Genomic DNA, 15,699 nt, shown 5'->3' with positions numbered 1-15,699 from the left:
ACCATTTGTTAGTGATTCCCCCTTCTCCATAAAGTTCCAGCAGTATGAGTTATAGAGTCAAATGCAAAAGGTTCTAGGGTGGCACTGTCCCATAGAACTTTGTATGATGATGGAAATGCTCTATTTGGCACTCTCTGATATGGGAGGCACTAGCCTGTGGTACTTCAAATGTGGCTAGTGAGAACTGAGGAGTTGAATTTCTAATTTCATTTCATTTTAATTAAACTTGATAGTCACACGTAGCTAGTGGCTACTATATTGGACAATGCAGTCCAGGGTGATATAACTATTTCTGAGATATGGTCTGATCAGTCAGGCTGTGTAGACAATCCTGACTTTGATTTACTAATATTTAAAAGCACAGGAGGGTGGAGGGAACTTGATTGCCCTGGCCTGTCTCTGGTAAAATATGAGTGGATTTAGAACTGCTCCCGTAATCAGATTAAGGGGCTTTTGCCACGATGTTATATATTTTCCTGGCAGTCTCAGGAGTGTCCCTGTGGGCATATCGCAGTATCTAGCTGTGTCTCTCCGTCTGCTAGAAGATTGAAACTGTCTAATCCCAGTTTGATGCTTTTGCCTTGGAAACTAACCTTTTCTTCTGGCAACCACATTTTTTTAGAACAAATATAAAGCTGAAATTCTCAAAAAACTGGAGCATCAGAGATTGATAGAGGCAGAAAGGAAGCGGATCGCTCAGATGCGCCAGCAACAGCTAGAATCGGAGCAGTTCTTGTTTTTCGAAGATCAGCTCAAGAAGCAAGAATTAGCCCGGAGTCAGATGCGAAGCCAGGAACCTCCAGCACAGTCAGAGCAGATTGATGGGAGTGCTTTGTCCTGCTTTTCCACACACCAGAACAATTCCTTGCTGAATGTATTTGCAGATCAGCCTAATAAAAGCGATGCAGCCAATTACGCTGGCCACTCACCTCCCGTAAACAGGGCCTTAAAGCCAGCTGCAACTCTAAGTGCTGTTCAGAGTAAGTGAGGAAATGCACCCCACAAGACACGGAATCTCCTCTAATGGAACCATATTTCTGTGACACCTGGGAGGGGTCTCCTCATTTTATTGTTAGTTGTGGTAGTTCCCCTACATGATGTGGTGTGAATGACAATATCACCTGACTTTTGCTATATGTAACCTCAGAATTCAGGAAACGTGATTGACCCCCTGGTAGAACAGAGACTCCATAATAAACAGCACTGTATTTGATCGTGGTACAGAGATTTTAAAAGAGAGAAATTCCGAGCTTTTTTTTTTTTTTTTCCTTTCACGTATTTTGACCAAGAAGCACTGAATCCTAAAGGTAAACACACTGGAGAGGAAAGAAGATGCTGGAAACCTTGTTGGTTCAGAACCTTGTTCAGTCATTAAATTTAAATATTTAGCATTTCCCTGGCCCAGGAGGATCTGTACACATGGGTGTTAACCTCCAAAGGGGTTATGTGTTTCTGCCAAAAGTTAGTGCTCCTGGACTGTTACATCAGTGCTGGCAGCTTTCCAAAACCAAACGGGAAAATTTCCCAGCAGACACTGTTAAGTGGAGTTTATATTTCCATTTATTTTGAAAGAGTTATGATAAGCAACCATTTTATAAATTACTCTACTGCCAATTATTTCCAAAAACATGGTGCTTTTACCTAATGATCACCAACTTTCATAAGATATAAGTAACACATGGCAAACACAAAAAAAGATTTATCCTACCACTTATAGAATATGAGACGTATTCTAAGCAGCCTATGCACTTTGTGCCAAAAGAAAACACACACATACATGTAAATAGTTGATGTAAGGCACAAAGATGTAAAAGTGCTTGCACCTTCCCACTTGTATATAAATAATTTATATGCAAGGGGTAATTTTACCTTCCTTCTAGTCAATGTTCACTTTTACAAGTTTTAAAATGAAATACAGAAAGTGGAGCACCTGATTATTTCATTTTTGAAATTTATATTTACCTGCAGTCACTTGCTAAAAACAGTTTTGAAGGATGGGATGTAAGGTTTGTTCTTTTTGTTTTTTCTCCCTTTTCTGTTTCTTAGATTTAGTGGTTGAAGGACTGAGATACGTTGTTTTATCAAGAGATCTTTGCCACAGATTTCTGCTCCTGGCAGAATCTAATACAGTGAGAGGAATCGAAACCTGTGGAATACTCTGTGGGAAACTGGTATGGTCTTTGTTTCATATCTTCCCTGCACAGGATACTTTCAGTAGAGCTGGCTTTCTTGTGATAGGCTGAGCAGAACAAAAGCATCCTAAGTTTTGTAAACATTATGAAATTAACTTATTATAGGTTAATTTCATAAAACTACTGTCATTATTAATGGAATTATCCTTCTAGAAAATGGATTGTAAAATTTCAGAGATACTATAAAAGTTTATTGTAAAGAACTAATCAAACCATAAGTTAAATCTTTGTTAAGAAAAAGGGTGGCTTTCAGATTTTCGGATTTCCAGAACCATCTAGTTTTCTGAATCACATTTCCGTTGCAATTGTTAGTTTCACATATATTCCTATAATTAACTCAACCTGCTTTTGTCTGTGGTAGGTATAATCTTGCCACCCTTTTTCAGATACATGCAGAATAAAGCTAGGGTTTTGTTGTTTTCTTTAAGGCAGTAGTTTCAACAAACTGAAATCTTATAGCACAGGTCATATTTAAGTATGGAAGATTTTATCAGAAATAAGTGATGAAAGACAATATCAAACTAGAAGGAGATAAAAGAGAGAAGATACATTGAATTTCCTACTTCAAGAAAGAGGAACAATGTTTCTTTGGAAGTGCCTTTGTACCCTCTGTGGGGTATCAGTTTATGTTTCTAAGTCCAGGCACATTTTCATGCCTGAACATTTACCTGGGAACTGTTATTTAACTGAATAAGATGTTTCATTCAACACACATTCTCCTACTGTATTCCAGTGTTGCATCATCACGTTTCCCCCAGGGCAGAAGAAAGACAGGAGACAAGCAAAGGAGAGTGACCTGCCATCTCCTCCCCACAGCCACCTTCTTTGCCCTGCAGGGGGCAGTATGCTATGGATGCTTCTTCCCCAAGACCACATGTTGTACTTAGTTTGAGTCACTCATTCATTCATTGATTCATTCTTCATTCATTCCTTCATCAGACAGGCATTCAGTCGCCTACAACAGCCTCAGTCTTTGCCACATGATGCTTATAAAGAACCAGAGAGATGATTAATTATAAATGGAGCTGGGTACTCTCAGTGGAAGTGCAGGGTATCATGGGAGGCTGTAACTGGGAAACCCTGTCTGGGAGGGTCAAGAAGGGGTTCCTTGAAAGCCGACGTTTATACTACATACGTTTAGAATACATAAAGTTAGCCATGAAAGGAGGGGCTGGGATGGAGAGAAGTATTGTAATCAAGGCCAAAGGAATAGGGCCCAGTTTGCAGAAGTGCCCTAAGACTAGAGACAAGATGGTACTGTGCAAGGAAGGACAGCTTCCCACCACACAAACTTCTTTTTTCTGAGGATCCTATCACTACTTTACAACCCTCTTCCTTTCAACTCCTATCTTTTACCTAAGGGGGGCAATTTGTTTTTCCTTTCTCTTTATCTAATTGCCAATCCAAAACATTACCTTAATTATGGAAAATCCCATTGAATTCCACCCCCCCCCAACAGTAGAAGAAAGTCGTAAATCTTCACGCGAAATTAAATAACAATTAATAAACTAAAAACAAGACCATCAACCTTCACAAACCTTAGAAATGTCCTTCAATAAAACCACAACATGATTTAATTAGCATCTCCCTGCCAAATAAACCTGCTGCTGTTTTGTTCTGATTTTTTCCTTTGCACATGTAATATAAAACACCATTATTTATTAGCTAAACTTCCAGGGACCAGCCCAGGATGCTAATTCCTATTTATGATACATTTTATATTGTGAAAATGGGTTTCAGGCTCCAAACAACTGACTCTCAAATTTTTGGCAGATGATCCATGTTCAAGTATGGGGCTTTGTTTTTGAATTGTGATGGGGTCGGGGTGGGAGGAGGATGATGTAAGTGGTGGGCACTTTCTAGTCTTATTACAACATTATACTTCCTACTCAGGCTTTTGTTTTCTGTCAGATGCTTATTATTCTCTTTGCTATTTGTTTTTCAGACGCATAATGAATTTACTATCACCCACTTAATCGTGCCAAAACAGTCTGCGGGACCAGACTATTGCGACGTGGAGAATGTAGAAGAATTATTCAGTGTTCAGGATCAACACAATCTCCTCACTCTGGGATGGATCCATGTATGTTTCACCTTTTGGGTTTCAGTTTACTTATTTATTTTTTTTGGCGGGCTGTTTTCCTTCTGGAGGAAGTTTAGCTTAAGAAATAGTTTCTTATTTTTTAAATTTTCAAGTGTAATAAATGTCATCGTTTTAAAGCATTTTCTTCAACGTTAGGCCGTGTCTACATCTGTCAAATCCAGATTTGGAGAGGGCTATAGTATGCTTTTTCCTACCGTCCCAAGTTGAAAGAGAGATAAACATTTGGAAATCAGCTGACTTGTTTTGATGATTTTATGTAGTCTAATGGAGACCTCGGCAGATTTTTAACTAATATGATTAGACAATTATTAACATTCTCTTTCCCATGGCTGTGGGTCTAAAGTAAATTATTTTAAGAAAATTTCTGAAAAGGTCTCTTTTAAAAAGGTGTTTGTACCTATCACATAGGGACCTTACCCTCCACTTCACCTCCCCTACAGGCCAAGGATGTACGTGTCGCTGTATAACCAGCCACGGAGTAGGGCCAAAGACACTGGGTTCCAACATCCACCAGGCCACCATAGGAGCAGGAAAGGGCTTACAAATCAAAAGACATGAGTTTAAATATCAGCTCTGCTAAGAATTCACTATAGGAATGTTGGCAAGTTATTTAAGCAATCTGACCATCAGCTTTATCATCTATAAAATGGGGACCATAATAATGGACTTCATGTGATAGTGAGATAATGTCAGTGAATTTCTTAGCACATTTTTTCTAGGAACTCAAGAGTATTGTAGCTGATGATATTTGGTGATGATACTGTACTTTTCCTATCCATGGTTTCATCTGTCTGGGGACATTTTTCCGTTCAGTCTCACACATCTGGGCCTGGGGTAGGAACAAGTCATCTCACGGCATGAGATGCTAGTCAGGATTTCCAGGGCACATCCTAGGGACCCCCAGGGCCTCTGAAGAGTGAGAAGGGGCCATTTTTTATTTTACTTGCTTTACAGAGAAGTATTGAGGAGGGGCAGGACACACATCCTCACCCACACCTCAACACACACACACACACACACACACACACACATGCACACACACACACACACACTCACAATCACCAAGCTTTTGGTGTTTTGTAATTCAGGAGGGCAGAGGAGACTAGCTCTTAGTCCCAGCTCCACCTGCAAATTACTGTGTGCCTGTACAGTCCTTCAGTCAGGACTCCTAGCGTCCTGTTTCCAGGTTCCCTCATTGATCCAATAGGGCTAATGAATGCCTTCTCTCCCTCACCGGATTTGTGTGAGCTGTAAGCAACATCCTGGATGTGAAAGCCCTTTGAAAACTATAAACCACCTCTCAAATACAAGAAATTATTTATAATGAAGACTTTGCAAAAATTTTCTGTATGTCTGTTTGTTTTCCTTACCAGTATGCGCCTTACCGTTTGCTTAGAAATTGGGTAATTTTAAAGGCATTATTTAGTTTAATGTAATTTTCTGTAACAAGAATGCATTTTAAAGGAAAACAAATTGTAGCAAAGCAATTGTAACATAAACTGAGAAAGAATGACAGTTAAATTACACTTACGTTGAAAAGTCAATGTTAGTTTATCTCATAAAACATTTCCCAGATCAGAAACAAAAGATTTTCCCTTATGACATGTACATATAATGTATGCAATAATGAAGTCATTTAAATAATGAATTTAGCATAATTTTAGAATCCTAAGACTTTGTTTTTTTTAATTTTACCATGTCAGATTGTTGTGGTTCAATGAAATCAGTAACATGTTGTATTTCTAAACTTCAGTGGTTGTAATGACTTTTTGTGATGGTTTTTATTGGTATAACAATAGCAACAAATTCCAGAGCTAATATCTTTCGGATATAAATTGGTCATAGGAAAGAAAGGTTGAATCAGAATCAGACGGATCCGGATTTCAATTTAGACATCTCAGCTTAACTAGCTCTATGCCCTTCAGCATGTTATTTACTTTTTTGCTTAGCTCAGTTTCCTCATCTGGTAAAATGGGGATAATAACAGCACTCATCTCATCTTGTAAAATTAATTCATGGAAAAGTGATTAGTTCAGTGCCTGGCATGTTATTCAATTGTGATAAATGGCATCAGCTGCTGATGTTGTCATCATCGTCATTACCATCATCATCATCATTTTTATCTCCATAGAATGGGGGCATGGGATTGGAGCACCATTCTCCCATGGGAGAGCTGTCCTTATTGGAGCTGGAGTGATTCCTCTTGGCAGAAATGAAGGACTCAGAATATCTTAAGGTGCAACACAAAGACACAAAACAGAAACAATGAAAACAAAACAAAAACAAGCAACAGAATGTCTTAACAGTGTGCATTCAGTCTGGAAATAAGTTGAAGGGAGAGTGATTTGTCTGTTTGACAATCTGCTTGCTGCCTCCATAGCACTAGAGCTTCTTTGAACACTTCTTACTTTTTCATCAAGGCATAGAAAGCTCTATGTATGAATAGAAGGTTTTCACTGAATCAGGTAACAGGCAGTCAGACCCTCCCACTCATGCCCTCACTAAAGATTGGGGCTTTAAAAGTTAATTTCTATTCTTCAGTTGATCTAGGTCTTTGCAGACCCATAGTTATTTTTTCCCTGCCGAACATTTATCTTTCTATAAAGAGGTATCAATGGATTTTACCTTCATTTTCTTAAATAAAGTAGAAAGGGGTTTTGAAATCTTGCATTTCTTCAACAGATCATAGTTATGTTGTATAGGCATGAAGCGGTTTCTATGGGCCTATGCCCTCTAGTTAATAATGACAACATTAGACGGTCTCTTCAATAAGATGTGCTGGCAAAAGTGTAAAACAGCTACATGTAGAAGAATGAAATTAGAACACTCTCTAACGCCATACACAAAAATAAACTCAATATGTATTAAAGACCTAAATGTAAGATGGGATACTATAAAACTCTTAGAGGAAAACATAGGCAGAACCCTCTCTGACATAAATCACAGCAAGATCTTTTTCGATCCACCACTTAGAGTAATGAAAAAAAAAAAAAGATAATAAATAAATAAATAATAAACAAATGGGACCTAATTAAACTTAAAAGCTTTTGCACAACAAAGGAAACCATAAACAAAAGGAAAGACAACCCACAGAATGGGAGAAAATATTTGCAAATGAAGCAACTGACAAGGGATTAATCTCTAAAATATACAAACAGCTCATGTAGCTCAATGTCAAGAAAACAAGCAACCTAATCAAAAAATGGGCAGAAGATCTAAATAGACATTTCTCCAAAGAAGACATACAGATGGCCAAAAGCACATGAAAAGATGTGTAACATCACTAATTATTAGAGAAATGCAAATCAAAACTACAATGCAGTATCACCTCACACCAGTCAGAATGGGCATCATCAGAAAGTCTACAAACAGTAAATACTAGAGAGGGTGTGGAGAAAGGGAACCCTCCTGCACTATTGGTGGTAATGTAAATTGGTACAACCGCTATGGAGAACAGTATGGAGGCTCCTTAAAAAACTAAAAATAGAACTACCATATGATCTAGCAGTCCCACTCCTGGGCATATATCTGGAGAAAACCATAATTCAAAAAGATACATGCACCCCAATGTTCATTGCAGCACTATTTACAATAGCTAAGACATGGAAGCAACCTAAATGTCCATCGACAGATGAATAGATAAAGAAGATGTGGTACATATATACAATGGAATATTACTCAGCCATAAAAAAGAATGAAATAATGCCATTTGCAGCAACATGGATGGACCTAGACATTATCATACTAAGTGAAGTAAGCCAGACAGAGAAAGACAAATATCATATGATATCACATACATGGAATCTAAAAGAAAATGATACAAATGAACCTATATACAAAATAGAAATAGACCCACAGACATAGAAAACAAACTTATGGTTACCAAAGGGGAAAGGGGGAGAGGGATAAATTTGGAGTTTGGGATTAACATATACATACTACTATATATAAAATAATCAACAAGGACCTATTGCATGGCACAGGGAACTCTCCTCAATATTCTATAATGACCTATATGGGAAAAGAATTTGAAAAAGAATGGATATCTGTATATGTATAACTGAATCACTTTGTTGTACATCTGAAACTAACACAACATTGTAAATCAACTATATTCCAATATAAAATAAAAACTAAATTTAAAAAATGACAACATTACAATAAAAACAGCAATAACAACAGCAATCGTAAAAGCTAATGATTTTGATTCCTATCTCTGTGCTAGGCACTGTTTTAAGAATTTTACATGGATTGTCTCATTTAAGTTTCATAACAATCCCATGAAGAAAATGATTATTATCCTTATTTTACAATTGCTGAAATAGGCATGAGGAGGTTATGGAATCTTCGCAGTGTCTTACGACTAGGGAGCAATGGAGCCAGGACCCAGCATGACGGGGATGTTGGATACATGCTTTAAGTGGTCGCATCCCTTTTTCAAGGGTGGTTGGGGTTTGCTGTGAATTACAAATCATGGGGGTGCACGTGTTTGTCTCTCCTAAACACAGGTCTGTATATAGCCCCAAACCTGGAAGACAGCTCTTGTAATTTATAGTCTCCCCTTCCCTCCCGTCATGCGAGATGAGTCCCAAACATCTTCAACACCTCGGAGAGCTCTGTTCCCTCATCTGTAGGGAATGGGGATCCATGAAGGGATAGCAGCATAGTGTGGAATATTCAGCGAAACTCCTCCTTTTATGTCCACGGTGTTGTATATGAGTATCTCTGGGTTTCCAATCACGGTTCTGCTCCTTAGGAGCAAGTCCCTTAAAGGAGTCTCAGGATCCTTGTACGTAAAACTGAGACACTAAGTATCTCCCAGATGAGTTGTGATGATTAAAGGAAGATCTATGTAAAGGCTTTGGCAAATTTTCAGCTTTACGTTTCCCAATAAGCAGAAAGTACATAAACACTCCCAAGAGCCTCTTCTCAAAGTCGTAGTTATTCCATAGATGCATAAAGGGAAGGATTATGTCAGCAAGACATTTTCAGAATCCTCATTTGATTAATGATGGTAAAAAAGAAAAAGCAAATAAACTAGAGTTTTTTCTTGGCATGGGCTCTGACTTTGGCCAGCACTCAGCTATTGATTGTCCAATAGGATTGTCCAGTAAGAGTGTCCTCTTTTCTTTTTATAGACACATCCAACCCAAACTGCGTTCTTATCCAGTGTTGATCTTCACACTCACTGTTCTTATCAGCTCATGTTGCCAGAAGCCATTGCCATTGTCTGTTCACCGAAGCATAAAGAGTAAGTGTGACTATTGAGAGGGTTCAAGTAAGGCTTTGTCTGGGTCTGCTAGGTTCAAGTGTGTCCACACACCAGGTTGTAGCACTTGGATAAGTAGGCACACCATGCCCTTGGGAAAAAGAGATTGGTGCCTGCTGGCTTCCATAACTTGTAAGTCTGCCATCTTTTGCTTTTTAAGGTCCTTTCCGTGGTAGAATTACTGGTTTTCCTTCTTTACATGACCTTGAAGTGGATAAAGCAGATGTTATTCCAGTTTGCCGTCTGAAATCTTAGTTCTATTGTATGATTTCTGCTGTGAGAAAATGTCCAGCCTTGGGGAATTCCCTGGCGGTCCAGTGGTTAGGACTCTGCGCTTCCACTGCAGGGGGCACGGGTTCGATCCCTGGTCCGGGAACTGAGATCCCACATGCTGAATGGTGCGGCCAAAAAAAAAAAAAAAGAGAAGAAAATTCCTAGCCTTAGCTTAATTATCTCCAAAACCTTCCTAAATTTGGAGGACAATGATTATCGTAGCACAATTATGAGCAGAGGAGTCAGACAAACTGATATTGGAATCCCGGTTTGGTACCTGACCACTGTGAGCCTCAGTCTCTTCATCCCTGACACTTACCCATCACAGATTGATGTGAAGGTGAAACTAGATGATAGTCTACATAAAGGGCTTAGCATAGTGCCTGGCACCACAGCCAACACTCAGTAAATATTTCCTGCAGCTATAAATACTATTTATTTCTCAGAAATATTGCAGGTTCAGTTCCAGATCACCACAGTAAAGCAACTAACACAATAAAGTGAGTCACATGAATGTTTTGGTTCCCCAGTGCATATAAAAGTTATGTTTACATTGCAGACTATTAAGTGTGCAGTAGCATTATGTCTAAAAAAACAATGTACATACCTTAATTTAAAAATACTTTATTGGGATTCCCTGGTGGTGCAGTGGTTAAGAATCCACCTGCCAATGCAGGGGACACGGGTTCGAGCCCTGGTCTGGGAAGATCCCACATGCCGCGGAGCAACTGGGCCCGTGAGCCACAACTACTGAGCCTGCACGTCTGGAGCCTGTGCTCCGCAACAAGAGAGGCCGCGACAGTGAGAGGCCCGCGCACCACGATGAAGAGTGACCCCCGCTTGCCACAACTAGAGAAAGCCCTCGCACAGAAACGAAGACCCAACACAGCCAAAAATAAATAAGTAAAAAAAAAAAAAACTTTATTGCTCAGAAATGCGAATTATCATCTGAGTCTTCAGCGAGTCATAGATAACTGATCACACTCTACCATAACAAATACAATAATAGAAAAGTTTGAAATATTGTGAGAATTACCAAAATGTGACAAAGAGACGTGAAGTGAGCAAATGCTGGAAAATGGCTCCAGTAGACTTGCTCAACGCAGAGTTGCCACAAACCTTCAATTTGTAAAAATGCAGTATCTTCGAAGTGCAATAAAGTGAAGTACAGTAAAATGAGATATGCATGTATTAGAGAAATTAGAAATATCCATCACCTGTAATTTCCTCCTGTGGGGTCTCAGCTTTTCTCCCAAGGTCTCACACAGCAGTTCAGGCACTTGGCAGTAGCATTGGTCTCTTCAGTCTTCCTCTAGGCCGTGAGCACAACACTGGTTTAAAAAAATCACTGTAAAATTTTTAGTTTGTCGTTTCTTTCTCCATTCCCTTTGAAGAGTATGTATGCTTGTGCCATTCAAATTAAAGCATCTGGAAAGCGCAAATGATCCTTAATTTTTGTACCTTTTTTTCACTCTGAAACTTAGCACCGGCATCTTCAGGCTCACCAATGCTGGCATGCTTGAGGTTTCCGCTTGTAAAAAGAAGGGCTTTCATCCACACACCAAGGACCCCAGGCTGTTCAGTGTGAGTAGACAACGTTGGTTATTTTTTGCACATAGTGTTTATTTTTCACCCCCTCCTTTTTTTTTTTTGATTGAAATATAGTTGATGTAATATGTTACTTTCAGGTATACAATATAGTGACATTTTCATACCTTATGAAATGATCACCATGATAAGTCTAGTAACCATCTGTACCCATACTAAGTTATTAAAATATTATTGACCATATTCCTTACGCTATATACTACACCCCTGTGGCTTAAAAAGATGTGAGATATATATATACATACACACACACAATGAAATATTACTCAACCATAAAAAAACACGAAATCTTGCCATTTGCAACAACGTGGATGAATCTAGAGGGTATTATGTTAAGTGAAATAAGTCAGACAGAGAAAGACAAATACCATATGATTTCACTTACATGTGGAATCTAAAAAACAAAACAAACAAAACAGAGTCATAAATAGAACAAATGCGTGGTTGCCAGAGGGAAAGGGGTTTGCAGGTGAAATAGGTGAAGGAGATTAAGAGGTAGAGACTTCCAGTTATAAAACACATAAGCCTCTTTTTTTATTTTTAAGGAGAGAAATAGTAGCAATATAATATAGGATAAAACACTTTATTGCTTAGTTTGGAATTTTCTTATCTCATAAAATTAATCCATCTTTGTACTTTCTTCTGATTTCTTGTCATTACTATTTTACTTACAAAAGAATGGCAGTATTTCTGTAGCAGAGTTGATTATACATAAAGTTTCCTTTCCATTTACGTATCTGTGTGATACTTAAACAATTAACAGTTTTCTCCAGGGTCCCAGCAAGCAAACGATTATTAAAGAAAATGATAATAAATGTGTCCTGAATTATTTCTGCTTGATATGGCCAAATTAGTTTTTCATAACAGTTCAATGAAAACTGTAATCCTATTTTTTTGATTAGCTTTGTATAGCCCCAAAGTAACATTATTTGAGTACATCTTTTTCTGTTTGCTTGGCTGTTCCCTGGCTGTGACATCAGAGAAACAGTATTATGAACTTAGAATTTATTTAAAATGAAAATTACTTGCACCTTTTGTAAACATTTTCTTGTTGTCGAAAATGAATACATATGATTGTATTTGTTCTGAGTGGAAATATTTTTAAAATTAGAAACATTTTAAAATTAGGAAATTCATACTCCCTCCCTAAAGAGAATCATGTTAAACATCATGAGGTAAAGCCATTTTTTTCTTTCCTAGATATGCAAACATGTGTTGGTAAAAGACATAAAAATAATCGTACTGGATCTGAGGTGATATGTTCCGAAGATTAGCGCCGTCCACTCCAGACACTTACCCATGGACCTGTGGTTGCTGGATTTTCTTAAGATGTTTCCAGAAATGACTGACATTTTATATTTATACATTTTAGATCAGAAAGTTTGATATTTATTACTTTTGCATATTTTGAAGCTTTCTTTTTGGGTTGCTTTGTCTCAAGAGAGGTTACAATGGAGTTAAATCAATACCTATTAATGTGCCCAAATACTATGACCAGATAATAAATTGTGCCGCAAACAACAATATGTCTGGAATTCTTAAACTTTTTTTTTTGACGTATAGTGGGTGTACAATATTATATAAGTTCTAAGTGTACAACGTAGTGATTCACAATTTTTAAAAGTTATACTGTCTGGTATTTTTAGAGGTCTCTGCATGTGTTTTCAGAGCTTTAGATGTTTTGCTGTATTATTTTCATTCCTGTAAAATGTAGTTCCACATAAGAAATTCTGAGTACCAGGGGGTTTCCAAGACAGGTCATATGTTTCTGAGACTTTTCCCTGCGGTGGTCAAAGAAGGATGTGAGAAGAAACACGGCTGCAGACACTTGAGCCCATCGTGTGTTTTCAGTGTCAGCGAATCCTGGCTCAGAGTCTGTAGTCATTCTTAGTGTAGGAGACCAGAGCCCTGAGCTTCTACTCAGGGATCAGGTGTCAGAGGGCCTGAGATAGCCGATGATTCATTAACTTGATTTAGAAGACTAAAAGCAGAGACACTTGAGAGAGGAATAAAAAAAAGGCTCAGATGGAAATGTAAAGCCTATTTCTGTGAAAGTCAATAGGGATGACAGGGAGAAGAAATGCAGTATAGGAACTACTGATAATTCTCAACCAAAAAGAATAAATAAAATCATTTGGAAAGAACATTCATAATTAAAAGTATCTATATAAACCAAGGCACAGGGAATAGGAAGAAAAATATGTTTAAACTGAATAGGGTAACATGAATACAGAGTTATAGTATGACCAAGGCTTGGAATGGAATTTGTGACTGGTACCCAGCTAATAAAGGCATTTACCTGGATCAAAAGATAATAGATTAATAGAAGGAATGGGGAACTGATGGAGTATGTTGGCAAGTTGAATTGGTAGGAAAACATTATGAAGAAAATGTAGCCCAAATAAAAGAGAAGAATGGAAGTCAAGCTAATCCGATCTAACCTTCTCTCTTCCCAATGTCTTGTGTGCCAACCTCAGCTTTCCCAGACTTTGCTTTCCTCCTGGCATTATATCTGAGTTGCCTTAATGATCTTGTTTGCATGTACTAGCATCCACTTTTTAGTTCAAGGATTTCTGTATTCCTAGGAGGAATATTCCCTGCACTCTGTGCTTGGATGAGATAACTTTCCTCCCCCACTTGTCTCTTCCCTAATACAGGTATCATGTCACCTAGCTTCTACTCTAGCTCTCATTCATAAAGAGCCTACTGTGGGCAGCTCAGTGACTTGTTTCTGCCTATGACAACTTGTAGGCTTGGAGAATTCAGGTCCCAGACTCCAGAAGCAAGAACTTTGCTTGCCCAATGCACGGGGACTTGAGTCTATAGTCTCCGACAACTAAGGGCATATTAACTCTGCGAGCCTGGCTCCACGGACAGCCCACTATCCCCCGAGTGATGCTGTCCTCAACGTCTTAGCATTTAAGGACGGCATGATATTCTGACATACTTGATCACAGGAAAAGATTATGTAATTTATTCAGGTAAAAATGACTGTTGGGACTAGGGAGAGTTGAGAAATGAATGATAACCGAAGATACAGTAGTAGACCAAGAGGATGTCCAATGAGAGGTATCTGATGAAAAAACTATGACCATTGAATGGTACCTAGAGATAGAAAGGACTCAATTGAAAGCCAAGAACATTTGGCTTCTTAGATTTCTGGAGAGAATAGAAAGAGCTACTCTGAGCATTCAGAGCCAATTATATCGCTTCTGAAAAGCAAATTAGAAGGGAACTCTTTTTTTTTAATTTATATTTTATTTTTGGCTGTGTTGGGTCTTCATTGCTGTGCGCGGGCTTTCTCTAGTTGCGGCGAGCGGGGGCTACTCTTCGTTGCGGTGCATGGGCTTCTCATTGCGGTGGCTTCTCTTGTTGTGGAGCACGGGCTCTAGGGCACACGGGCTTCAGTAGTTGTGGCACGAGGGCTCAGTAGTTGTGGCTTGCAGGCTCTAGAGCTCAGGCTCAGTAGTTGTGATGCACAGGCTCAGTTGCTCCGCGGCATGTGGGATCTTCCCAGACCAGGGCTTGAACCTGTGTCCCCTGCATTGGCAGGTGGATTCTTAACCACTGTACCACCAGGGAATTCCGGGAACTCATTTTTCATTAAAAAGATATACCACATTCCCTAAAGGAGTGGGGCATTCTTGGCATTTTTATTCCCTTGCAAGGGGACGCAAAATCTCAGACCTGAGACGAAGTTTGAAAAGCTGCTCTTGAAGGGCGTATGGTTTTCTTATTGCCAGGTGCAAACCCAACTAACCAGACTTCCCAGGAGACCTTGTCACAGCTGAAGGACCCCTGGAGGCTGCAAACCTATGACTCGCCCTGTGTGGAAGAATGAGTTCCTGACGCTCTGTCTGAAAGAGGAGCCATCAGAGGTGTGGCCACGCCCCCGAGGGCTGGGCTGGCCAGGAGCAGAGCCCACGTGAGCCACCGTGGAGGCCCGTATGAGTGTGAGTGTGTGTGTGTGTGCGTGAGTGGGTGGGTGTGCGACCATAGACGTTCCCTGGAAGAGCTTCCTCTGGAAGATCTCATTCCCAGCAGGTAGTGCAGCTCCCTCTTTTGAATATGAATCCATTCCAGAGCCCCATTTGCCACTTCCTTACCTTCGAAGGCAAAGATAGTTCATTTCTTTTCAGATTTGTGCTTCTGCAGAAAATGAACCAATTACGCCTGAGCTTCCTTTGTATTTTTTTTTTAATTTTTATTGGACTATAGCTGATTTACGATGTTGTGTTAGTTTCTGCTGTACA

General features: G+C 39.1%; 1 protein-coding gene across 12 annotated transcripts in view; it reads left to right on the top strand.

Moving 5' to 3' along the window:
* STAMBPL1 (STAM binding protein like 1) overlaps positions 1-12,972 on the top strand; it is a 45,747-nt gene extending 32,775 nt beyond the window's left edge. For 11 of the 12 annotated variants that reach the window (XM_057531277.1, XM_007198447.3, XM_057531272.1 and 8 more), the window contains 6 exons: positions 623-980; positions 2,047-2,171; positions 4,138-4,275; positions 9,435-9,547; positions 11,323-11,422; positions 12,647-12,972. In XM_057531277.1, coding sequence (XP_057387260.1) covers positions 623-980; positions 2,047-2,171; positions 4,138-4,275; positions 9,435-9,547; positions 11,323-11,422; positions 12,647-12,703 — 891 coding nt within the window. In that variant the 3' untranslated portion in view covers positions 12,704-12,972. Of the gene's footprint in view, positions 1-622; positions 981-2,046; positions 2,172-4,137; positions 4,276-6,427; positions 6,533-9,434; positions 9,548-11,322; positions 11,423-12,646 lie in introns of those variants that run through there. The other variant, XM_057531278.1, reaches the window with a different exon arrangement.
* Positions 12,973-15,699: the final 2,727 nt, after the last annotated feature.

Source organism: Balaenoptera acutorostrata, chromosome 16 (genome assembly GCF_949987535.1).
Source record: "Balaenoptera acutorostrata chromosome 16, mBalAcu1.1, whole genome shotgun sequence".
Lineage (NCBI taxonomy): Eukaryota > Metazoa > Chordata > Mammalia > Artiodactyla > Balaenopteridae > Balaenoptera > Balaenoptera acutorostrata.
Note: the sequence above shows the minus strand (reverse complement) of the source record. Positions and strands in the feature narration are given on the sequence as shown.